Below are 26,399 nucleotides of genomic sequence, written 5' to 3' on the forward strand. Positions count from 1 at the left end.
GTCCACTGAAGGAGATTTATTGCTAAAAAGTGAATGAGTTAATCACCAACACATGCAGTGAAGTCACATGTGTGGACGTGGTGTTGTGCTGTGCGGAAGCTGCATTATTAATCAGTGTGGTATGGCAAGTTAGTTCAAGAGTGACAACATAATGAAGTATACTATGTAGCTGGGCTCTCAAGGCTTAGGCAGTGGTACAGGCCCAGTATAGAGCAGGGCTTTATGCTAACAAGCCTAACAAGGCAGTCAAAGACTGTAACATCTCACGACACCCCTGAATTCAACATTTTACCCTGACCTTCACATTTTCGTGCATCTGGCTTCCTGAAAATGTTGCTTTTTGTTTTGTAATTATATCTCATCAGGTTTTAGAGATGTGTGCCTTAAAAGGTATACAGTGCCCCGTCGTTCCTCGTGGTTAATAAGTTCCAGGAATCACACACGATTAACGAATTCTGTAATAAAGCGACAAACTATTTATCTTATTATTTACGGTAATTTAAACACTGATGAACCCTCCCTTTACTGATATTAAACCACCTTCTATCTGAGACTCACAGTACGTAGTGCACTTCCGGATTCCGTCAGCCAATAGAATGCGTGTACGGTATCATGTGACTGCCTTCCAAAAATTCGCAATGAGTACAAAAGTTAAAATTTGACCTTGACCTAGTTTTCCCAAGGTCAAGGTCATCATCTCATTTTCATCCCCTTTGCCGCCCGAGTAATGTGGTTTTTCTTTCATCTTTCCATCTGCAATGGTTGTGAAGATATTTAGTGGACGGACGGATGAACATACAATTACATCACCGCTTTGTGAGATGTAATAACCCCTGCTATGGTTTAGTCCTTGTATTGGTTTTGTTTTTACAAGCATTTATTTACAATTGTGAATTTTAATTTACATAGAAATTTGGCAGTTTTATATGAGGAAAATGTTACTCTAAGAAATCTGGGTTTTCTGTACTGATTCACATTCTTGCTTTTGGAATTTATTTTGAAGTCGGTATTTTTTCCCTCCTTAAATGATATGTTTGTTAAATGAAAAGCTTCTTGCCCTGAAGCCACACAGTAAAGTCATCTGATAGAGTTCATAGTTGTTAGACTAATAGTAATTTTCTGCTGTCTGGAAGCAAATATGAACAACTACACTCATATATAGATGCAAATAGAAACACCTCTGTGTGGCGAGACGGGTTCTATTAGTTTTGTGCTCCTGGACAAAAGGCACATTGTGCAAATAACAAAGAGTATTAAAGACAAGAAGTTTCAAATAAAGTTATTCACTGAAGCTGTTTTGCTTGGATTAGATTCATTATTTCCTACATCTAAAATCACTCAGAACTACAAAGTATTTATGTGAAAACGTAACACGATACAGGCTTTTCTTTTGCTTTACGGGTACACCTATACCAGTGACAATGTTAAATGTAAAGCAGATTGTAAACTATACTCTCTCTAATGTATGTTTGATAACCTGTGGAGGAGGAAAAGGTCCTTTTAATAAAAACAATTATATTAAATAACTTAATAGTCAGTGTAACACCAAGTTCTAAGAGTTTGGTAATGCCTGCAGTTTTTGATTTTAATTGTTTTCTTAGCACAGTAGAGCCCAAATATGAATATATTCCCTGCCATCCCTACATTAGTCTCCACAATCAGTGTTGCATGATTCTATTAAAAGTCATTGCATTTTGGTCTTTAGCTTCACCGCAGATTTTTAAATGAGCAGTGTTAGCCTAGTGTGTCTTAAAAGTTTAGCACAGTGGATAGATAAGTAGTGTACTCCACGATATTGTTCTCCATGACGATCAGTTTTTGGGTTCATATACTAGCCATGCAATGGCGTGTGAATTTGATGATATGCTTCAGACACAAGGCATTCCATAATGTTTTGGTCACGCTGAGATCCTGCACAGTGCCAAAAACATGCTCAAGGCTATACGTTATTCTGGTTTCCTTGCCTCAATTGTTGCTCACACCTTTTAGTAGTATTGATGCATCTCTGCTTTTCTCAAGTTTTGAATAAAATGAAAATAGTGTTCATCTCCTTTTTCCTGGAAACAACTCTTTCATAGTATTTATTTCACATTACTTTTTACACACAACTCTGCAGTCTGGGCTTGCGCTAGCCATTCGCCACTTTGCCATAGGCGAAGTGAATTCCAGATTGGCTACAAGGTTTTTAGACTGTGTAGCCACAGTGGCTTTCTTATTTTTACGGAAAAAAGGCTAAAACTTATTACTTTTTCGCTCGCTAGATAGCGAGCGGTTCTAGCACCGCTACTTCCGCTTGTGAGCGGTGCTAATGCCGCTACCACCACTAGCGAGCGGCGGTAGTGAAAATAGCGCTGCTATTTCCGCATGCCGACGGAATTTAGCCGAAGCATACCGACGGAAATAGCAGAAGTGGCCCAAACGCTCCCGATCATTAAATATGCACTCGGGTCATGACTCCTCTCGTCCAATGAAAAACAAAAATATTGTATTTTACAAGCTGAACCCGCGAATTGGCGTATGATAAGATGAGGACGATCGATCAAAAGAATTTAGTGTTTTATAGTAGAGTTTGTGTTAAAGTCCTCATTAATAAATTAATGGTGAATGCTGAGAGGAGTGATGACAGACCGATCAGAAGGTAAATGAAAGATATTTTCAATACTTTTGTTCCCTATGACTGGCAGGAATAACCAGCGATGCATGTAAATGTGTATTCACCTCGCTTGCTATTTTTCATGCCTTTTTAAATTGAAATGAAAAATCATCTTATTGAATTAAAAAAAAATAAAATAAACTGTGGAATACCAATGGTGTTGGTGGTGGTCAAAGTTGAAATGTCTTCTAGTCTAAGTAAAATTTACAAGTAAACATTGAGTAATATTTTGTATGACTGTATCTTCACATAGTAAATGGAAGTTTTCAGTTGTTGAATCTCACATTCATACCTGCATAAAGTAGGATAGAAATAAAGATAGTTAAGCTTGAACTGTTGGCTTTAGTGTATTTTTGAAGGTAAACTGAACAGAAGATTTTTCCCTCAGAATGCAGGAAAACAACCCCATTTTCTAACCCCCCCCCACATCCCCCTGCGACGAGCGTTGGTCGTCCGCGCGCTGCGCCACTGTCTTGTGTGGCTTTTTGTGGCTTGCTCGATTCTTTTACACTGAGCCACAGTGGTTTAGTCATACTACCTCCTAGTGCAAGCCCAGGCAGTGATGTATTTTGATACTTTTAGAAATTCTTGGGCCACACCTGTGTCGGTTAATTTTTATTTCTTGAGCGTATATGAAAAATTATCCAACATTTTACATGCAACAGTCAATTACTTAAACTATGCCTTGAGTTATTAATTAACATCTGTTTCTTCTGTTTATGATATAAAATTTAATTTTAGTTCAGCCAAGTGGGATGTGGGACATGCCATTTCCTAATAACCCTTTTTGTACTCATTTCCCCTGATCAGTTTCGGAATTGTCAGCATTGTTTTAATTTTTAGAACTGAACTTTACACATATTACCTGTGTTTTGCGAAATTCACCTGTAGCAGGCGATCCTGCCATGAGAGACAAGGTTACCTTTTATTGAGCATATTCATGTTTACATGATGACGACAAAGACATAAATATGAATTTTTCTTGTTCTTTTATTTTTGAAATCTTTGACAGTACATATTTACTTGTAAATTGTCTTAAGATAATACAAGAGCATGGGAGAGGTTGACTTGCTGACTAACACAGGGCAGGGTGTATAGAAGCTGTCTAACCGGTGACACTGCAAGCCACTAGCCCAGTGTGTAGAAATTAATGGTGTGTGTTTCTGTGTGGATTTGTACATATCACAGTTTACTTGGTAGGTGTAACGTGCGTCAATGCTGAAAGCATTTATTCTTTCTAGTGAGGTCTTTTATAGAATTGTGGACACAATGATCTTGTTTGTGGGCCACAGTGGATTCCTGACACAAACCTGTCTGACTTACCAACTTAATAATTGCACAGTCAAGCAAGAGTTGGGCTACATGCAATGTGTTGTCCGAACGCTGCTATTCTCCAGACAAAGACCTTGTTGTTGTTTGACCAAAATGTCAAGTCATAAACTCTCACCCCAGGATGGCTCTTGACTCACACATTTTTAATTTTCAGTCAATATCATGTCTTTTTATGTACATGATTTTGGAGAAAAGGTATTATTTAGATTAATGGAAGAGTATTTCTGTTTTGTGCAGACCTGCTGGCTGTTTGATGTGGCAGGTAGAATTTTCCTGCAGGGCAGACAAAAGAAAAGAAAGGGCCAAAAGTAAAGAGGATGTCTCTTTTCAGGTAATTTGAGGAGGAATACCTTGGAGCACAACTTCTTGCTAATGATGAGAGAGCAGCGAATGGGGGGAGGGAGAAGTGGAGGGGCAAGAGGAGTGTAATTTCCCTCTTGCTGCACCTCCTTTATCAGACTGTCACTCATACATCCATGCCTCTGATTCTCCCTCTGGTTCGGGTTTTAGATGCTTCTGGAGACACTTACAAGGCCTTACAATCATTTTTACATTGTTTAGATCTTCATCCTGCCATGCCATGAGTGCTCCATCTGCCATTCACGTCACTTTGTAATGTTGAGTATGTATACCATAGTGTGTATGTACAATCATATGTATTTGCATATGCTTATATAATTTTTGTGTAGTATTAGTGTATGTGTATAACATGAACTTTGTTGATCCCACTATGGGGAAATTCAATTGTTGCAGCAGCAAAAAGGTCGTATATTATTCCAGCAGTACTGTACTAATGCAAAGAAGATTAAGCATAAACATAACAAGATACGTGACATAGATTAGAAAAAAGATCAAACTGTTGGCTAGGTGCAAGATTTACTGTATGTGTATTGTGTGCAAAGAAATTTCACAGCAGTAGGAATGATGGACCTGTACGTACACATACACACACATATATATGCACAGACATTATATATGTTTGTAAAATATTATTTTATATATAATATATATCATGTCTGTGTTTATGTATATACAGTAGTACCTTGACATACAAGGTGGTTTCCATATTTGTGTTTGACATACTTTATCAATGTTTATGTAAGATACATAATTAATTATGCACAGGAAGAATATTGATGTCTATTGGTTGATTAAAAATGTTTTTTCAAAATAATTTAGCGAGGTTTCTTTACAAGGCTGGAAAAGATTAAAATTGTTGTAGTTATGTTAAATGGGGTACTATTGTATATGTGTGTATATGTATGTACACATACAGCATGAGAAAAGCACCAGATGAATGAAGCTTAACAAAAGGATCTTTCTGTATCATCTTACATGAGTAAGGTTTTGCAACACATAATCTTTTGATGGGGAGAAGGGGTCATCTTGGTTTGGCTGGATCATCAAGACACCACCACAACTGGCTTTGAAGCAGGATGGGTTTAATTTGGGATCACATTTTGACATAAACACAGTCACGTATCTTTTAACTGGGTTAGGCATATGACAAAATTAAAATCTCCAAGCCTAGAGAAAGCTGAGAACCCATGGCAATGATGTCCCATTCATACAGAGGGTTTTCTTCCCACGAACCAGTTACTAGCACTGTTGATGTGGTTAAGACTGGAACAAAAATTATTTTGTGCTTATGTTTGCTTGGTCTGGATGTGTCTGGAGAGTCTGGGGCACCTTAAGTCCAAGCCTGAAGTTAAATGAGCATAGTAGATGAAGTATTTAGAAGGTGGAGACCCCAAATAAAGAGAAAATCTGTGAAACTATGTCTAAATCAGTTTTTATTCAATTTTTTTAAAATCAGCTTGAGAAACAATATAAGAAATAAATAGTAAGATGAATCAAATACTGAAATAGTTTGCAGCTTATTTTAGCAAATGGACAACATTGTCAGCAGTCCTTTTTAACTGTGTGTGCACTCACAAGATAGGGTGTGGTGAACATGGTCTACTGTGTAACGTCCCAAGGCTTACCATGATAGTCAGTATGGTAAAAAGAACAAACAAGTCAAACGTGCAAATACACACCATGCAGCTTAGAGATGTAGAGACAGTGGGGAATGTAGCAACCAGATCATAAACCCACATGCAGGAAGGTGACAAGTGGCTGGTGACTGTCTGTCACACACAGATAATGGCAGTGTGAGGCAAAATTTTGAGCTGGCTACTGAAAACTTCAATGAAATAAATCCTTGTTATTTCCTTATTTCATTATCTACTGTATTCCAGGGGTAAATTAGAGGTTAACTTTTGGTTGTTAAATTAAACCAGCTTTCTGCATGAATGCTGTTAAACATGAGCAACTCAATTTTTAAACTTAAGCATAGTGTACATTATATCAAACTAGCAACCATTTTATGGAAGCTAATGGACATCTAAATAAAGCATATTCTATTGTAATGATTCGAAGATTTCCATATCAGTAAGTGGTGGACTGTGTCTTATATATACGTATATGGACATGCTACTTTTGTAGGCCTGTGTTATTTTGGAGATTCCTCTTCAAACAACCACAAAAACAGGATAATGACAGAATAGCATAGTGACTGGCAGATGGAACACTTGCAGAAAAAATGGGTCAACCCGCTGTGTACCAAAGCCACTTAGATGATTTCTTTTGAACGTCTTTTTAAACACAGTTTGAAATTTTACCGCATGCCCCTAGTTTGGACTCCACCCTGCTCTGTGCTCCTTTTTGCAGCCTACACTGTTGTTTTTCAGTCTTACTGCCTGGCCTGGTTTTCTTTCTGAATATATGACTCTCTAATTAGTTTCTTGACTTGAGTGTCCACTTTAGTGCATTTTTACTAGACTTACTTTCCTTTTTTCACCTTCCTATTTTTCTTTCTAATGAACATGATTCTCACACCTTGCTTTGAACACTACTTTTGTGATTTTATCAACCCTTTTTAATAGTGGATTAATAAGAAAATAGTATTTCTAAAATTTATTATTCAATGATCATTCACATATTTGGTACTAAGTACCCATTTCTAAATCATACACTGTATTTATATTGTGGCATTACAAAAGAAACATCTGGAAGGACTTACTGTCATTCAGTCATGCTACACTGGTGTAGCTTGGGAACTCCTGAATTTGGCTTGTTCTTTGAGATTTAATTCTTCACGCGGTATCGCTTTTATCGTGGCATGACTGTGAAAGGGTGGTCCATCGTCTAGGTGGTAAAAGTCTGAGTAAAACTTTAGGGCTCATGAGAAGTTAGGTCTCATGTAATAATTAAGATAGTTTACTTTATAGTTATTATTGTGGAAATGGTTGAACCACTTTCCATTTCAAATGTCATTTAGACATCATTCTTTACCATACCAGCTATTTCAAAATGTACATTTTTATGAAGATGAAAGGTGATTTATGGGTCTAATAGGAGTTAGACACTGTTTGAATGTCACTATTAGATTTTACATCATATATGTGTTACTTTCCATACCTCCAAAAGATGTACAATTTATATGGTAAGCAGAGATTTTTGTACTTCCTGATTTATCTCTGCTGGCAAACATGAATGCATTGCAAACTGCACTTCAATTGTGATGACTGTGAATGCACTTACAAGGCTACACAGTGAATAAGCCACCTCTGTCTGCTCTAGCCTAGACTAGGAATGATTGAGACATTGAAATGTGAGCTGGTTTATGCTCTCCCTCTTTCTCTTTCACACAGTTTTTCAGTGATGCCTGCAGGGAAAGAGCATGATGGAGTTATTAAGTGTCGATGAGACTAGAATAGTGGCTGTAGAAGGAGGGGCCGGGAAAGGGAAGAGAATGAGAGAGTAGGTGACCACAGGACGTAGGAATTAGGAATGAAGGAGGTGGGAGACTTAAGATGAGTGAGAGAGAATCAACCTACCCCCCTCTGCTCAGTGAAACCTCCACTGCCAGCCAGGACAGGCAGAGGTCAGCATGAGGTAGAATAGGAGGAGAAGAGGGGAGAGAATGAAGGAGAGAAGAGGTGCAGAGCAAAAGAGAGGGAGGGGTGTGCGTGAGATGGGCGCTAATGTGAACCAGCTGTAGAAATCTGACACCTCAGTGGGTTAGAAATGAGAGGTGGAGGAGTGAGAAAGAGAGGGAAAGAAGGGCTCCAGGAAATTGCACGGAGTACAGACAGAGGGAAGAGGAGGGGGAAAAAAGTCCTTTTGGAGCAAAACAAAGAGTCCCATAGATAAATTTAGCAGCAGAATCTCTCTCTTCTGAGTTGTTTATGAAAGTGAGTCTTAAGATTTGTCTGTTAACTTGTCCATAAGCATTCATCTGTGCAAATTCTTGATTGTTTTTGGTTGTTTCTCTGTAAGTCTGTCAGACAACTCTCAGGGCCTCCAGTGTTGTATCGTCTGTCACAGTTTGTTTTTTTCCCCAGTGAGACACCACTCCCTGACATTAATGTGATTCATGCATGGCCTTGTCTGTTCGCTTCAGGCTTCAGTGACAGAGCCAGTGGTAAATAATGAACTTGCTATCTGCTCGTGAAATTTGAAAAAGTCCCATGGCTTCTTGTCACCTGTCCATACTTGATAGGTAGTATTGATAGAATTTAATATGGCTTACTAGGCATTTTTTCTCCATGAACATTGGCAAATTTATTTTGCAAACAATTTTTTTCAGAAGCAAGCAAATTGAGTGTTACAGAATTGTATAAAACACTCATAATTTTCATCCTATTTAAGACAATTTATGCCAATTTTAATCAATCATGTATTATTTATATAGCACTTAATCATGGCAACAGAAATTTCAAAGCGCTTTAACAGACAGAAAAACCCAACTGAACTCCCTCATTGAGGAAGAAACTCCGGCAGGACCCAGATTGAGTTGGGCAGCCATCTGCCTTGACTGGTTGGGTTGAAAAGTAATAAAATGAAGATAAGGACAGGGTTAGAGAGACAGAGCGAGAGAAAGATAGAGAGAGGCAGATAGGGCAGACATTTGAAACCTGTAATATTAAGAAAATTATTAAATCTTCATGCTAAACTCAGAAATTATCAGGCAAGTACTCACAGCAAAGCACAAGTTTCAGATTTCCAATCCCCATCTGAAATCTGGCTTCACTTGTCTTTTAATAGGCCTCTCATATTTCCCATAGTTTTAACAGTGAAAATGTGTGAAATGTTCCCAGTGAAACGTAAACCTAGCATTAACCTGGACACGGTGTTCTTTGTGTGACAGCCTACTAATGTGATGTATGTCACAGGGCAGAGGGTTGTGTTATTACTCCTTGAGAGGGGGCGGAGAGGTTGTCCAGGAGAAAAAGAGCAGTCCTAATTCCCAGGACAGCCGTCGTGTTGCGATATCATGGCCAAGCTGTGTTTGTGTTTAGAGTGGGGAGGGAGGGACTGAGTGTTTGTGTAATTGTGTGCGTGCGTGCGTGCGTGTGTGTGTGTGTGTGTGTGTGTGTGTGTGCCTGTGTGCGTGTGTGTGTGTGTGTGTTTGTGTGTGTGTGTGTGTGTGTGTCATGGGGGTGTGTAGGGGACTGGACTGCAGACATGCTGATACAGTGAAAGAGACAGGAAAAAGGGAGGGCGTCCATATCTGACAGAGCTGAGGTGAGGAGGCATGAAGTCATTTCTTTGAAGGTGATGCGTCACTAATTCACCATTTTGCTCATTTTTTCATGGTGAGTCAGTTGTGTTGTTTATTTATTGACTGTGCAGCCCTTTGGAAACATTGTGTTTACTTAAATTGTGCTATAGAAATATAGTGGATTGGATTGGACACATTTGAAATTAACAAATAAATTATAAGAAATATTTTACAACTTAGATATTTCCCAAAAAGGCTTTTTTCAATTCTTGAAACATGAAATTTTTACACAAGGGGAATAAAATACTAGTAAATAGTACAATTATTTAGAAAACTGGATGAAATATAATACTGAGCATTCCATAGGTAATGCAGATGGCATTGTGACATGGACTAAGGAACACTTGCGCAAAAGCTGTGGTCATTTAACACTAGGAAGTTAGTGATACAGTCATCTTGTGATTTGATCCAATTTTTGATATTGGGGTAAGAACATGATTTTCTCCCATATTTTTATATATTGAATAATGCCACATTTATTATTGATTTTTACTGCAATTTTTTTTTGTTACAGCACAATTTAATACTTAGTTTGCAGATGTTCTCATATTTGAAGAGGGGACATTAGGTGATTCTTTTTGCCATGTGTCTGGACTCAACTGTTTTATCTGTTCACAACTTAGTATTTTCAAGAAAAAGACAAAAAAGCTATTTTGAAAATTGGTCAGCATAAATTGACTTACATGTATTAACATGGAGGGAAGCGCATTTTTCAATCCTTTTAAGGCTGGTGTATTTGAGGAATGTAATAAGGAATTACATATTTTTTTCCACTGTATATCCCATATTTACTTACATCTTTCGAATTGTTTTCACTCTTTTATTGTCTGTGTGCTTTACATGTACTGCTATCCAATGCTGTTGGGGTCTTGAGTTTCCCTGAAGGGGTCTTCTCAAAGAATTAATAAAGTTCTATTTTTATAGTATCACGAGTCTTAAAGTTTTTTTTCTGAGGTAAACCCTGAAGCCGATGTGAAGCGTGTCTTTAGATATCACATCTAATGTCATTTTGGTTCATTGTTGACAAAATTGACCATTGAATGTTGTAAGAACTAAAATATTTCTGTTGTGTGCTTTGTTGTAATTTTGTGAAATTATTTTTTCAATTGCAGTTGTTAATAGCCTGAAGGTATTTCACAACCATGTTTTGGCAGCAGTACCACATTATTATCAGGTGCAGTTAAGAAGAGTAAAACATTTTTATAGTAAAACAGTCAGTGCTTTTCTAGTCTGATTTCATTTTGTCTTGAATTTTACACATTTAAAGCCTGGTCATAAGTAAGAAACAGTGGACGTGGGAATCCCTCGGCATCAGTCTCACACCTACTGTCTTTTACACAATCCTTTTTTTTTATGTTTTGAAGTCTGCTATTTTGTTATATGATATATTTTAATGCAGAAATTGCTGTGGTCGAAGCTTTTGATATCTCTCTGTATATGTATTTGTTAGTTATTGTACGGTGTATCTTTGGTCTCTTATTATGTTACCTGAGTCCCTCTAGGGAGGGTCCCAGGTAAGAGACCTGTGTGAGAGACAAGAAGTCATTCTTTCACCCACAGTCCCCAGACAGCAAGTCTGACGTGTGTCATGCACACGCTTCCATTTTTGTGCAATACGAAAGTACCATCTGACTGAATTCTGCTTCACATAGAGAAGTGGCGAGTGCAAGACTCAAAAGCTGTGAAAAAAATTAAGAATAGTGTCTGACACGGGGATCACTGTTTTTGGGATCTATTATGAAAGTTTTGGGTAATGTTCTAACTTTTCCCCCCTGTTCAGTACAAGGATGAATCACTTGACTACAAAGAAGTCGGAAGGAAATTGTGACTAAGGAGACTAAAACAGAACTCACACAGTTTGTAGACCAAATGTGGTCAAAAGATGGTAGATAAGTCTTTTAGTGAAACACCACACAGTGTTTTGATGGTCTTGTCCGTGGACACATTTATGGAGCTGGTAATGTTTTGCTAATGGCCAGAGTTTTTGCCTGAATATTGAGTGGTACTTTCCAGTTAATGATTTTAGTTTGTGAAGAATTTCAGTCAACAACTTCCTGATGACTCCATCTGACATCCTTCCATTTTAGAGCTATTGCTTTGCCTTGACTGACCCCACTTTAACCCCTCCACCAAGCCCAGCTTCCCCTTTTTGTTGTAGGGTTTGATGAATAGTTCAAGAGTCAGAGCAGTATCTAAAATCTTGTGATTTGTGGCTCAGAGCCTGTCTACTCATAGCATGCCAAAATTGATGCCTTGATTGTTTTCTTTGTTCTTTCATTCCCTGTTTTTACATCTTCAAGTTGCTTCACATCTATGGATCTTAAACACCTTTGTGGTGACATGGCCATTTTTGTCTACGGTGCATCAGCTTCAACTTGTTTCTTTCATAACTTTCATGACTGCTGTCCCTTATAATAAGAGCAGTACTGTATTAGACACTAGTGGTTACCCCCGTTTGTCCATTTGTTTCTGTGATGCTATTCTCCACTATACGGACTGTTTTCTGATGTGGTTCATCTGACTGAAACGGAATCTTTTGTTGTTTGTTTGAGGCAAACAAACTTTTTACTTAATTAATCTTTTAGATTTATTGTATGCATTTTTTATACATTTTAAGATTCAAACTTTTGTTATCCTGTACATACTTCATCATTGATTTATGTGTGTGTGTGTGTGTGTGTGCGTGTGTGCGTGCGTGCCTGTGCGTGTGTGTAACCAGGTGTGCACCAGGCTTTCTTGGTGAGTACTGCCACCATAAGGACCCATGTCAACCCGGATACTGCCTGAATGGAGGGAACTGCTCTGTGTCTATGTCTGCTGGTGTACCTGTGCCAAGCAGCGCCACCTGTATCTGCCCACTGGGCTTTACCGGACAGCACTGTCAAACTCCACAGAACTCCACGTGTTATCCCCACAATCCTTGTGCCAACAGAGGGGTCTGCACTCTGCTATCCCTCGATATGTACAAGTGTGAATGCGCCAGAGGATGGACAGGTGAGATGCTTGACATGTTTGACATGAATGTTTATCACAAAAATACTGGTGTCTTTATTAAAATACCATCATCCTGAAATAAATCTGCTGACACTATACGCTGAATACAAAGAAGATTTTGAACATTACACAGATTTACACAAGGCAATGTACTTGACACATGAATGGCATGAACACATGAAGATGTGTGTTGTTTATGTCTATGTGACCAAAAATTTCCACTTGGGCAAGAATTTTGGCACAGTGTTACAACAGTAATGAATTCTCACATGTCTGAACGTAGAATAGCACAGAATCAAAGTGGATTTTGTTGTCCAGTAGGATATGTTGAAGCTTTTACAATTTAAAATAATAATACAATTAATACATAATTAGGAGTCAGCAAATACAGTAGAAACTTGGTATAATTCTTGCCACATGTTTATTCTTACATTAACGGAATCATTAAAAACTATTCTAAATCATTGAAGAGATCCTAATTTGTGCAACCATTGTATATTTTTGCAGATGTAATAACTGGAGATGTATTTATTGTGTTCATGTTGCTCTATATACTTTTCCATAGATTGTCAAATTGGTGAGCAGCTCAAAAGACAGCCAGAGCACTAACTTTAATCCATTGTCCATCTTACATCTCAGGAATGCGGTGCGAGTACGAGGATAGCTGTTTGTCTAGTCCCTGCGCCAATTCAGGGATATGCAGCTCTCTGTCTGGTGGTACCTACAAGTGTACATGTCCCCCTGGCTACACAGGTCATCGCTGTCTAAATGACACAAATGAATGTGTTTCCAACCCGTCTATATGCCAGAATGAAGGAGTGTGCCTCAACACACCTGGCTCTTACAAGTGAGTTTTCAGTATTTGTACCCAAATGTATCTGAGATTACAGGAATACTCAATAAGTATAATAAAAAAAAAAGTCATGTCAGAACTGAATCATATGAAATTAACTCTGTCACTACAGGTGTATCTGTGCTCTGGGGTTCACGGGAAAACACTGTGAGAGCTCATACATCCCTTGCTCACCGTCGCCGTGCCTAAATGGAGGCACCTGCCACCAGAACTCTGAAATAAGCTACTCCTGCCATTGCCTCCCAGGTAAAAAAATTCAGATTCTAATTCTGTTTATCCAGAATATTATGAACAAGAAAGATCCTTAACTTATTCTACTATGAAGAGATTAAAAGCAAGAGGGTGGAAATTATAATAGACATTTAATACAGAGGAGAAAGGTTGACATTACAGGTATTACTCTGTCAAATGTAGCTTTGAGTCTCCATTTTGTTACATTTTGTTTGATGTGCAAACAGAGCAATCCTGTTGGCTGTACCTGCTGGCTGTCAGTGTGTTTCCGAGGCACAGCCAATGACAACAAACACGTGCATAGCTGCCGTTACACCACTAGGATCTGACCCAATATTTTTTATACATCAACGAATATCATTTCACACTTTTGTATTTTAGTGCATGACTTCTCTGTTGGGCACATCACTAAAACAATTAACCATTAATCACTTTCATGTGTTTCAGGTTTCAATGGGACAAACTGTGAAAACAATATCAATGACTGTCCTGGTCATCAGTGCGCTAATGGAGGAACATGCATGGATGGAGTAAACACCTACAACTGCCAGTGCCCTCCTGAGTGGACGGGTAAGGAAATTTTCTGTGCCATTGTGTTTTTGTGTGACCGTTACTGTGAGTTGATCTGTGCCTTAAAATTTCAGACATTGTGATAAAACGCATAGAAAAAGTTGTAATTACATGTGCCAGGCATGACTTTGGTTGTTTGATATTATACTTCCAAGCATTTGTCTTTATTAATCGATGTTTAGGTAACTAGTTGTGTTGCTGACATTCATACATGAGCTTCCCATCTGAATTTATGTAGCTGTCATCCAGCAAGTCTAACATGATGATGGCAGAGGGCATCTCCTTGTCGACAAAAACTACTTTTCTGACTACAAAATATGTGAAGACAATGAATCAATATTTTTGTCTACCAAAAGCACAATTGCCTACCCTATACACGATGTATAGGGTAGGGTAATGACATTCTTTTAAATGTGTTTTTCTTCTCTATCTACAGGCCAGCATTGCACAGAGGATGTGAATGAATGTCGCTTGCAGCCAAATACTTGCCAGAATGGTGGCACCTGCAGCAACCTAATCGGCAGCTATGTCTGCGTGTGCGTTAATGGCTGGAGTGGACCCGACTGCTCAGAGAACATTGATGACTGTGCGACAGCTGCCTGCAGGCCTGGGTCCACATGCATCGACCGTGTTGCATCCTTTGTCTGTCTCTGCCCCTATGGAAAGACAGGTAAACAAGTTCTGAGAAAGCATTCAAAAATATTTCAATGCTGGTAACTGCAAAGTAACATGTAATCATGCTTCATAAAATTAGTTTTCAACTGAAGGAAAACGAGCAATAAAAGAAAACGGTTGAGGAAAAGATACTGGATGTCATCTTTCGTCAAACAGTCAAACACACCACAGGATATTACCAGCCTGGGGGCTACTGACAGAATCTTGGATTCAGATCAAGACTTGCCCTAATTAACATTTTCCCCGGTAGCAAATTGTCAATGAGTTTGCTTTTCTTTTATGGCAGTACAGTCCGGTGTTGAAGATTCTCTGGGGGCATTTTAAGTCCTGCAGCTCTCATCAAGGTTTTCACTCATTCTTTTTCAACGTGGTGTTTTTTTTTCTTTTCTTTCAGGTTTACTTTGCCATAGAGATGATGCCTGTATCAGTAACCCTTGTAGAGAAGGTTCTCAGTGTGACACCAATCCCATCAGTGGCATGTTCAACTGCAACTGCCCCCCTGGATATGTAGGAAACACCTGCAACATTGACAGGGATGAATGCAGCATTGGTGAGAAATGGAAAAGTCTAAATAAATTATTATATATATTACATATTTTCCAGGTCGCTGATTTGATTTGATTTCATCCACGCCACTCTTTTCATCAGGTACCAACCCTTGTGAGCATGGCGGTCAGTGTGTGAACACTGATGGCTCCTTTACCTGTAACTGTGTCAGGGGTTATGCCGGCCCACGGTGTGAGCAAGATGTGAATGAGTGTGCCTCAAACCCCTGTCAGAACGATGGCACGTGTCTGGATCGCATTGGAGACTACACCTGTATCTGCATGCCTGGTACATTTCTTAATCAGTTATAAAATACCTCACATTGTAATTATTTCTCTTAATAATTGTCATCTAGATGATCTTTTAAAAATATGGTTTGATAATAATTGTTTTTTCTAATCAGTTTGTTTTTAAATTTAAATGCACCTCTTGAAGGCCACCAAATCTGCAGTATTACATAAAGAGGTATTTAAATGAAAAAATAAAACAAAACAAAAACTGATGAACATTATTTTATTAATTTTCATTCAGGGAATTGCAGTGGTGCATGAGAGGATGGCATAAAATGTTTAAGAAATATTAGATCCCCTGCTTGATTTTACAAGGAAAGGTTATTTTTGGGGGGGCTGGGATGCAGCTGTGATCCAGCTGCAGCTGTGGAGCATTGCCATTCTGGACACTGGTGATTCCAAATAAGGTTCATGAGAACTATGTCATTCAAAACATGTGATAGGAAATATTTTCTAGGACCAAGCTGCTACATATTGATGTGGGATGGCATAGAGTGCAGGATTTAGAACAGCAGTATTTCTAACATTACACCTTAGAATTTATGGGTCTGAAACAGTGTCAATATACTGTCAAATAAACTAAAATGAAATGCATCTCAAAATAAATAAAAGCTGTTAGTGGCTTTTATGCTAACAGTTTAATTTGGCAACCGACACTTCTGTGTAATAGAAACAAACATTAGAAACAGAAAAAAAAAGTTATTGAACTTTGATAGAAAATAAAAATTGTTAAAATAACACGCACCTTTTGTCATGCATGCAGGATTTGAGGGGACTCATTGTGAGATAGAGGTGAATGAGTGTCTCAGCTCCCCCTGTCTGAACCAGGGGAAATGTCTGGACCAGGTCAGCCGCTTTGCCTGCGAGTGTCCAGCAGGTTGGTACACATGTGCTTTACGGTGTTATTCTATCTCTAGTCCCATCCATCAGATGAAAAATACAGTGTGCTGCCCTGTGTTTCAAACAGGTTTTGATGAATTGGTGTGTTTATTTTAAGTTGTGTTGTTTTCTTTGTATTTCAGGCTTCAGTGGAGAAATGTGCCAGATAGACATAGATGAGTGTTCCAGTACACCCTGCTTGAATGGAGCCAAGTGTATCGACAGACCCAATGGATATGATTGTGAATGTGCTGAAGGTAAAAAGGAATAAACATGATCAGTTTAAATTAACAGCTAATTGCTGAAATGGGGAACTGCATCCCATTAATCCCCAATGTAATGGAGAAATAATGTAAAATAGTTACAATGCATTGACAATTGTTGTGAAATGTCCTTTCGCAGGCTTCACAGGTCTTCTTTGTGAGGAGAACATCAATGACTGCGTACCAGAGCCATGCCATCATGGTTTGTGTAAAGATGGCATTGCCACCTTCTCATGCGAGTGCTACCCTGGGTACATAGGATCCATCTGTAATATCCAGGTCAAGGAGTGCCACAGCAACCCTTGTCAGAACCGAGGACGGTGCATTGACCTGGTCAATGCCTACCAATGTAACTGCCCGTCAGGGACCACAGGTAGAATTTTGACGTGCTACAAAATTTGCTGTTTAGAGACAAGTAATTTGAAAAAAGAGACAAATAATTTTGCTGAATCTAACCATAGTAACTCATTGTCCATGAGTGTTATCTTTAAAATGTATTTAAAGTGGAAAAAGTAGCTTATTTGGTAAAATGTTGTGTCGATGTTATAGCTCTTTGTGTTTCTGGGTTCATATTAATGTGTAAGTTGCTTTTTCTGTTCTAGCTGTTAAAGCTGGAACTGATTTTATTCACTCTCTACTTTGTTTGGTAATTTAGAAGTGGGGAATTACAGAGTTGCATGAAATGGAAATAGTGAAATCAAACACATTTTCAGTAAATCTACTCCATTTCATATGTAGAGCATCCTGTGTAGCTGTTCTAGTACTGTGCACACTGTGCGAGTGTGCCAGTCACAGGTCTAGCGCTACCCAAGGCTGCTGTGTGAATTAGGCTCTGTTCAGTCTGTTGTACCACCTGAGGCTTGTTACTAAAGTCAGAACTTTCCTTACTTCGCCAAAAACTGGCTTCAGGTCAGGTCTTCCTCTCTGTTTTCATTGGCTGACTTCCTCTGTTGGGTTTACCTTGTTTTTTTTTGTTTTCGTTTTCTCTTTCCTTTCTCTTATTTGCCTTTCTCCCATTTCAACAGAAAATTTTCTCTCATTTTATCTGTGCCTTTATGCCATACTTCAGTTGTGGAAGTGCTCTTGGTATTTCTGTTAGCTGATCTCTACTTTTGTGGCGTCTTGCTCCCTCTGGTGGTGAGTCGGTTAACTGACATTTGGTAACCACCACTGGAGTAGCAGAACCTCCTCTGTCTCGACAACCGAAGGTAGTACAGCAGTGTGCCCTCGCGCATTCGCGTATCAACACTTGCGACTTCACATCATCGTGGTTTTTTGGTCGGCAGTCACGTGACACCTACGCGCATTCTATTGGCTGAAGGCATCTGGAAGTGCGCTATGTACCGTGAGCCGCGGACTTACGGGAGACACAAAAGTGCTTTTAACAGTCCATCAGAGTGTAGGAAAAGGTGATACAGATAGAAAGTGGTTTAATATCAGTATGGTGAGGGTTCATACACGTTTAAATTACCCTAAGTAATAAGATAAATAGTTTGTTGCTATATCGCCAAATTTGTTATTCGCGTGTGGTCCCTGGGACACATTAACCGCACATAACGAGGGCGCACTGTATCAGTGAAAAACTTCTTTCTGTCTTGGCAATCACAGTCAGTTAAAGTGATTATTGTACAACTTGACTATCATCTTTCCAAGTGAGTTTGTAATGGATAGTTTTCCCTTGTTAGGGGTGAATTGTGAGATCAATGAGGATGACTGTGCCAGCAATCCCTGTGAGTATGGAGAGTGCCAGGATGGCATTAATGAGTACAAATGCATCTGCATCCCAGGATATACAGGTATGTTATTTCTAGATACTCATTGGATTTTATGTCATTGCATAAAAACTTTCAAAAGAAATCCGACAATAATAAAGTATTAAAGTAATATTTGGATGACATTACTGAAATAATACAATGAACAACTAATTTCTTTGTTGTCTCGTTGTATGAAAGGAGTTAAATGCGAGATGGAGATCAACGAGTGTCTCTCGAACCCATGCTTGAGTGGAGGAACTTGCGTGGATAAGGTCAATGGGTTCCAGTGCCAATGTCCACCCAGCACTCATGGTCCACTGTGCCATTCTGGGACTGATCACTGTGCTCCTCACCCCTGTGTACATGGAGAATGCATTGAACAGCAGCAGGGGTACTTAAACATGTTCTGTGTATATTGTAAGATTTGTCTGCCCTTTTCTTTTCTAAGTCTCGAATATTGGTAAAGAAGCACTGGAAGTATAGGTCCAAAGTTTTAATGGAATTAAAATGATCCACAACATACACAGTTTGACCAGCAGCAAATAATCTTTTTACATATTATTAAATAGTATTTTTCTTTCCCTTTTCCTCCTTAGCTGTGGAGGCCCTCATTCGTTTAGTCTATTTCCGTTTCCCTGGGCAACATCAACACCCAGTGTCAGGACAACTACTTGTTTACTATATTATAGTCCAAGTAGTAGCCAATGTTGAAATGTTGAAACTGATGCTTGAGACAATATGCAGTTATTATTACTATGTACGTATTTCCACATTTTTTTACTCAAGTGTGTCTTTTCTGTCAAGTTACCACTGTGTGTGTGAAGCTGGCTGGGTGGGACAGCACTGTGAGCAGGAAAAGGATGAGTGCCTGCCCAATCCGTGCCAGAATGGTGGCACCTGTCTGGACCGACACAATGGCTACACCTGTCTGTGCCAACCTGGATTTAGAGGTAATGGTAATTTCAACATAGAACTTTATAGAACGTTTTACGTAACAATTCATAGAAGAAATGGCACCTACTTTTAAATCATCCATCCTCTCTGACTAGGTGTGAACTGCGAGAAAAACGTTGATGAATGTGCATCTGGGCCCTGTCTGAACGAGGGCTTTTGTATAGATGAAGTGAACAGTTACACCTGCCAATGTATTCCACCTTTTACAGGTTAGTGGTACCATGATTTCACCACTACATTTACTAACATGCAGTAGCATTTGAGTTAATATTGAAGATTTTTCCTCACTTATGTGTCATTGTTATTAAAAAATGTGTGAAATGTGATAGGTAAACACTGCGAGGTGGAACAGATGCCTTGTGCCTCTCATCCATGTAAAAGGGGGGGAGTGTGTCATCCATCTCCAGACTACACTTCTTACACCTGTCATTGTGCAGTAGGTTGGCAAGGTATGTCTTTGTAAGAGTGTTGTGTTGATAGGTGCAATGCAACAATGTGGTTCTATGTTACTGAACTAATATTGTTTGATTGGTTCACCAATGCGAAGGTGCCCACTGTAATATTGATGTGAATGAATGCAAGAAGAACCCGTGCAAAAATGGTGGTGACTGCATGAACAGCGAAGGCAGCTACATGTGTAAATGTCAAAACGGATACAGTGGACACAACTGTCAGACCGACATAGATGACTGCTCACCGAGTGAGTTTCTCTTTCACTTATTCAGAGTTTCTATTTGTTGCTGTGTGCACAATTAATCCTACAAGCCTCTGTGTGTGTGTGTGTGTGTGTGTGTGTGTGTGTGTGTGTGTGTGTGTGTGTGTGTGTGTGTGTGTGTGTGTGTGTGTGTGTGTGTGTGTGTGTGTGTGTGTGTGTGTGTGTGTGTGTAATGTGCGTATGTTGCTGCTGGATTACTTTTTGAGACATTCATTATTGCTGACCGTCTTAGAGATGTTTTTACATTAACGTCTTCCGTCCGTAGACCCATGCCTAAATGGAGGCTCATGTGTGGATGCTATCGGGAGCTTCTCCTGCGTCTGCCGTCCGGGTTTTGAAGGGAAGCACTGTGAGACTGAGATAGATGAGTGTGAGAGCCATCCTTGCAGGAATGGTGCCAAATGCCAGGACTATGTCAACAGCTTTGTATGTCAGTGCCAACCTGGCTTTGATGGAATCCAGTGTGAACACAACATCCTGGAATGTACTGAGAGGTGAGACATAAACCAGAATTTAATCATGCACTATTTTTGTACTCAACCTTTGTATTAAATTCTTCTGTAGTCATTTTAAATGTCTCCTGCAGTGATCTGATGAATTTAATGATATTTAGAATTTTTTTATAAATTTGTTAAAAGACAACATGACCATAAATTTCAGGTGAATTTCAGTACTGGATTGTACTATAGGTGTGTCTTATCTCCCATAATTCAAATAGACTTTAATGAGTGTATTTTGGACAACTGTCAACAGTTCATCGTATTTTAAATTGTGATTTACTCAAACTGGACAGGAATATTCTAATATTTAGACTTTTTGACCTCTAGGTTTTGAGCTGCAGATAGTAATTTTCAAAATAAAATGAAACATTTGTGTCTTCATGAAATGAGGCTATTGTGTGTGTGTGTGTGTGTGTGTGTGTGTGTGTGTGTGTGTGTGTGTGTGTGTGTGTGTGTGTGTGTGTGTGTGTGTGTGTGTGTGTGTGTGTGTGTGTGTGTGTGTGTGTGTGTGTATACATATACAGTTTCTGAAATAACTGACGACATAAATAACTTTTCCGTGATATTCAAATTTATTGGATGCATTTGTATACCTATAAAATGTATAAAGTCACAGAACGATCAGTTCTCTTTTAATCTCCTCTTACTCTCCTTTATTCCAGTTCCTGTCTGAATAATGGGACTTGTATTGACGATATCAACACCTTCTCTTGCCACTGCCGACCTGGTTTTTATGGGGTGTTCTGTGAGTACGAGAAGAATGAGTGTGACTCTCAGCCGTGTAAGAATGGAGGCACCTGCACCGATGGTCTGGGCACCTACCGCTGCACTTGCCCCGTGGGATACAATGGACATAACTGCCAGGTAAATTATCTGCCTTCAATAGTGCAGAGTACATAACGCAGGTAAACTGGAATGTACCATTTTTAAGCCTTTGATTTGATTTGGGATTATTAGAGGAACCCATCCCACGTGAAATTGAAAGAGGGCTGAATGTGGTCTTGTTTCTCCATTCTGTGGAACAGAGCTAATGGTAATTACCTCTGTTTCATATTTCTTTGCAGAACTACGTAAACCTTTGCAGCCAGGTTCGCTGTCACAATGGTGGCTCCTGCTCTCAGACAGCTGCAACTTCATGGACCTGCCACTGTCCAATGGGATGGACAGGACGTTACTGTGACGTCCCTGCTATGTCCTGCCATGACATCGCTGCAAGAGATGGTGCGATGTCACTTCCTTTTCTTTTATCGCAGTATATTCATCTGATGTTATCATCAATACAGATTAAGGGAATTCTGAAACAAAGTAAACTTGGACCTTGTTCATGTAGTCCTGTGTCCATATTGTTACAGTGGAAGTGCGATTCATGAGAAACATCATTACATCTCACTGTGTATTTGTGTCATTTAAATTTAAGTTACTTGACTTCAGAGAATGTCAGCAGCATGTCAATGATTGAATATTTCCTATACAAACATTTAAATGTTGACCACTGTCTGACAAAGATTATTTGATTAGTCTCATTAGAAATCTTTAAATGGGCAGAACTGTATGTTCTCATTTCAGCTGAATATACAGTATATACATCTCTTTTTACCAATTTACCGCAGGTGTGGAAGTGGAAAATATTTGCAAGAATGCAGGACGGTGTGTGAATATGGGGAATTCCCACAAGTGTGAGTGTCAGCCGGGCTACACGGGTAGCTACTGTGACGAAATGGTTGATGAGTGTAAGTCGAACCCTTGTCGCAACGGAGCTACATGCAAGGACTACCAGGGCACATATGAGTGTCAAGTGAGTAAATTCATTCATTCAGTGTTGACAGTAATGTTCCTCAACCCCATGAGCTAACCTGTCTCTTGTTATCTTGCACCAGTGTAAACCAGGCTACCAGGGGGTGAACTGTGAGTATGATGTGGATGAATGCCACTCCAGACCGTGCCTCCATGGGGGAACATGCATTAACCTCACTAACCGCTTCACTTGTGCCTGCCCACCTGGAACACATGGTAAATCTGCATCCTGCACAGAAACTGAAATGTTGCTAAGAGTTCCTAATGTTGAGTTGTATGACTTTATAAATATGGTGGTATCTATCTGATTGGCAGGGCTCATGTGTCAGGTGAACGTGGACGATTGTGCCCCCAAACAAGGCTCCTCGGAGCCCCGCTGCTTAAACGGAGGGCAGTGTGTTGACGGGGTGGGGCGGTATACCTGTACCTGCCCTCCAGGTTTTGTTGGTGAACACTGTGAGGGTGATCTCAATGAATGTCTATCTGGCCCATGCCACTCCCTTGGTAGCCTCGACTGTGTTCAACTGGTCAACGATTACCAGTGCCGCTGTCGCCTTGGTTACACAGGTATATTGATATTGGCTGTACAAAGCCACATAAGAGTCTCCAAGGAATTACTTGTACATGTTAGAAATCCAGCAGCAAGTGAATGTATTTATGTAGAGTGTTTTATTAATGTACATAATTATTTTAACATTGTCCAGGTCGTCATTGTGAGTCCATGGTGGATCTTTGTCTTGCTAAGCCATGCCACAATGGTGGTGTCTGCTCTATGAACATGAGCTCAGCACATGGCTACACCTGCTTCTGTCCACTTGTAAGTTTCTTGAATATTAGCCCTCCTTTTCTGTTACACGTCTCAAATCCAGGGTTTTTCCATGCTCTGTAGACATTTGTACATAAGCAACATAAGCTATGTCAACAGAATCCTCAACAGAATACATTGTTGATGTGTTTCTGCTATATCTTGTTCTTGGAGGGCAATTGATCAGTTTTAAGCTATGTTCAGACTAAACTATTAATATTTTCCACACTTTTTTTTCCCACTGGTACCGAAGTGATTTTTTTTTTTTTGCTGTATCACTTAGTTGTGACTGTGACCCAATACAACAGATTCCTCCCTTTGATGATGCCAATCAAGTGATCCTGTGGATTTTTCCATAACCACAAATGGATCAGTTTCTGATCATTACGTCTGATATTATCTATAACTGGTTTGGCTCCAGTGTATGTGCTGTTTCATTGCTGTTAAAAGCAACCACCACTTCACCGCCCACAGCAGACACTTCCGGGGTTACATCAGCCAATCATCATTGAGTGAAATATTGTTTTTTTGTGCTTCATTGTCTGTTTGAGTTGTCTTTCTATGTAACCTTGTTCCTGGCTAAAATTATAAAAGCTCTGGTCTGAACACAGCTTTACAGATTTGTATGTTCAGGGTGAAGAAACTATTAATTGTATATGCATGAACTATATTGAGTGACTGCAAACTGTTATGAAAATGAAGACATGGCACCATTTTCCTTTCATTTACTCTCATACTAGAAAAGCAGTGTTTTACAGTAGAGGCATGTCTTTTTTTCTCCACTAACCTCTTGCTCCCTTTGTTATTCTCATTCTTGCTTCAGAAGGCCACACCATGGCTCAGGTATAGTAGGCAAGCCGCAGATAAGTCAGATAAACTCTAATTAACTTATTTATAGTCTGGTGCAAATGGCTGCTGCAAATGCTCGCTGTCCCTTTTCAACTACAACATGCAGCCAAGCCTTACGTTAGAAATGAGAACATTGCGATTAGACTTCAGTAACATGTTGTGTTTGTTTTTTAGGGCTTCACAGGATTCACCTGTGGTGAAATTGAAGGCTATGGTTGTCCAAACCAACGTTGCCAGAATGGTGGGCAGTGCGTGAAGTCCACAGTCAAAGACCCATCCAACCCATACCAGTACATCTGCCGCTGTCCCGCAAACTTCTTTGGACGGTACTGTGAGAATAAACTGTCCAGAAATGGTCCTCCAACCTGCCCTTATCTGCAGTGCACACGGCATTCAGGAGATAAAGTGTGTGACAGTCAGTGTAACAACCACGAATGTCAGTGGGATGGAGGAGACTGCTCGCTCAACTGGCAGCAGCCGTGGGTTAACTGCACTGCCAGTGTTCCTTGCTGGGATCTATTTAAGAATGGACAATGTGATAAGGAGTGTGACAATGCCGGATGCCTCTTTGATGGTTTTGAGTGCGACACTTCTCGACCGGCCACCTGCAAGTATGTGACCCTCCTATTTTTTGTCTATTGCTTTTGTCTTTAAGTTCAAAAAGACTTGAGCCAACTCATTTATGTGTTCATTTTCAGGTTGGACTGTGAACACCTTTATGGGAATGATATCTGTGACCCAAGCTGCCACACAGGGGCTTGTGGCTGGGATGGCCTGGACTGTTCTGCTGACACTCCACCCATAAAGGTGCTCGGCACATTGGTTATTGTGGTTCGGCTGCAGCCTAAGAAGCTACTGGCAGACTTGAGGGGTTTCTTGTGGGCCCTGGGAGCTCTGCTGCGCACAAACCTGCAGGTGAAGCTAGATGAAAACAACAAGCCCATGGTGCACCCTTACTATGGGGGGGATGATGAATATGAACAACATGTCCAGAGGAGTAGAAACAAGCGGGAACTTGAGAGAGAAGTTATTGGGTAAGGAAAGTTTAACTATTTTGAATATCTCCATCTTTGATATAATACTCAGCTGGTTCAAATAAAACATGAATGAATTTGAACATTTTTAAGTTTAAGTTTGTCTTTGCAGATCCGTGGTGTACCTGGAAATTGATAATCGCGAATGTTCCCAGAGCTCTTTTGAGTGTTTCTCTAACACTCATGAAGCTGCTTCCTTCATTGCTGCAGCACACATCAAGGCTGAACTGCCTTACCCTCTTGTGTCTGTTAACAGCAGTAAGTAATGAGTTTGGCTGTGGAATTTAAATGAGTTCGGTTGAGGAAAAAACCTTAGTCAAACATTGACCTGAATCAACTGAAGCTTGAACATTTCTCTGTATCTTTCAGGTTACGTGACAGATAAAAAAGGGACAACAGTTTTGCCATACCTCGTGGGAGTGGCAGTGGTTATTATCCTGCTTATCTTGGTGCTTGGAATGCTTGCAGCCAAAAGGAAGCATCAACATGGAGTCCTGTGGCTACCTGATGGCTTCTTGGCCAATAAAAATGACAAGAGGAGAGAGCCTGTTGGACAGGATGATTTTGACATGAAGTGAGGGGATTTTAAAAAAATGATAGCAAATACTGGGTGAGAGTACTGTTGTCTCTCTTAACTTCTGATTTTTATTTTATTTTTTTGTTTGTTTCAGGAATTTCAAGACACAGGATGGAACGATGATGGATGGAGGGCAGAGTCAGAGATGGCTTGAAGATGAGGTCCCCAGCAAAAAACCAAGAGTGAGTGAATTATAAAAGAAATAACTGCCCCGATAATAAAAATGGATGCAAACAATTTAAAACAAGTTTGGAAAATATATTTTTTGAAACACTGGGAATTTGGATTTGAATGTCTTTTCAAGTTGTGTTGGTTTTACAGATGGAAGGCAAGCCACTGCTGCCCATTTCCATGGATGGAAGTGTTGACCGGAGAGAGTGGACCCTGCAGCATTGCAAGGCTGCTGACATCACCCTAACTCCCCGACAGGCCGACCTGGATGCTGACTGTGTGGATGTTAATGTCAAGGGACCTGGTGAGTAAAAAAAAAATGTTGCTTAACATCCAAATGAAAATCATCTAT

At 39.7% G+C, this 26,399-nt stretch overlaps 1 protein-coding gene across 1 annotated transcript in view; it reads left to right on the plus strand.

The window, feature by feature from the left end:
- The window catches only part of notch2 (notch receptor 2), a 48,205-nt gene that overhangs the window by 17,388 nt on the left and 4,418 nt on the right, over nucleotides 1-26,399 (plus strand). Inside the window, exons 3-31 of the mRNA XM_068318455.1 lie at nucleotides 12,313-12,587; nucleotides 13,227-13,434; nucleotides 13,553-13,686; nucleotides 14,119-14,241; nucleotides 14,678-14,911; nucleotides 15,311-15,466; nucleotides 15,565-15,750; nucleotides 16,516-16,629; nucleotides 16,775-16,888; nucleotides 17,034-17,267; nucleotides 18,580-18,690; nucleotides 18,847-19,039; nucleotides 19,453-19,598; nucleotides 19,698-19,811; nucleotides 19,932-20,051; nucleotides 20,150-20,302; nucleotides 20,583-20,811; nucleotides 21,480-21,681; nucleotides 21,882-22,038; nucleotides 22,428-22,612; nucleotides 22,695-22,827; nucleotides 22,927-23,178; nucleotides 23,316-23,428; nucleotides 24,440-24,876; nucleotides 24,964-25,299; nucleotides 25,412-25,557; nucleotides 25,669-25,873; nucleotides 25,971-26,058; nucleotides 26,198-26,351. Coding sequence (XP_068174556.1) covers nucleotides 12,313-12,587; nucleotides 13,227-13,434; nucleotides 13,553-13,686; nucleotides 14,119-14,241; nucleotides 14,678-14,911; nucleotides 15,311-15,466; nucleotides 15,565-15,750; nucleotides 16,516-16,629; nucleotides 16,775-16,888; nucleotides 17,034-17,267; nucleotides 18,580-18,690; nucleotides 18,847-19,039; nucleotides 19,453-19,598; nucleotides 19,698-19,811; nucleotides 19,932-20,051; nucleotides 20,150-20,302; nucleotides 20,583-20,811; nucleotides 21,480-21,681; nucleotides 21,882-22,038; nucleotides 22,428-22,612; nucleotides 22,695-22,827; nucleotides 22,927-23,178; nucleotides 23,316-23,428; nucleotides 24,440-24,876; nucleotides 24,964-25,299; nucleotides 25,412-25,557; nucleotides 25,669-25,873; nucleotides 25,971-26,058; nucleotides 26,198-26,351 — 5,252 coding nt within the window. The remainder of the gene's footprint in view (nucleotides 1-12,312; nucleotides 12,588-13,226; nucleotides 13,435-13,552; nucleotides 13,687-14,118; nucleotides 14,242-14,677; nucleotides 14,912-15,310; nucleotides 15,467-15,564; nucleotides 15,751-16,515; nucleotides 16,630-16,774; nucleotides 16,889-17,033; nucleotides 17,268-18,579; nucleotides 18,691-18,846; nucleotides 19,040-19,452; nucleotides 19,599-19,697; nucleotides 19,812-19,931; nucleotides 20,052-20,149; nucleotides 20,303-20,582; nucleotides 20,812-21,479; nucleotides 21,682-21,881; nucleotides 22,039-22,427; nucleotides 22,613-22,694; nucleotides 22,828-22,926; nucleotides 23,179-23,315; nucleotides 23,429-24,439; nucleotides 24,877-24,963; nucleotides 25,300-25,411; nucleotides 25,558-25,668; nucleotides 25,874-25,970; nucleotides 26,059-26,197; nucleotides 26,352-26,399) is intronic.

This window comes from Antennarius striatus, chromosome 7 (assembly GCF_040054535.1).
Source record: "Antennarius striatus isolate MH-2024 chromosome 7, ASM4005453v1, whole genome shotgun sequence".
NCBI lineage: Eukaryota > Metazoa > Chordata > Actinopteri > Lophiiformes > Antennariidae > Antennarius > Antennarius striatus.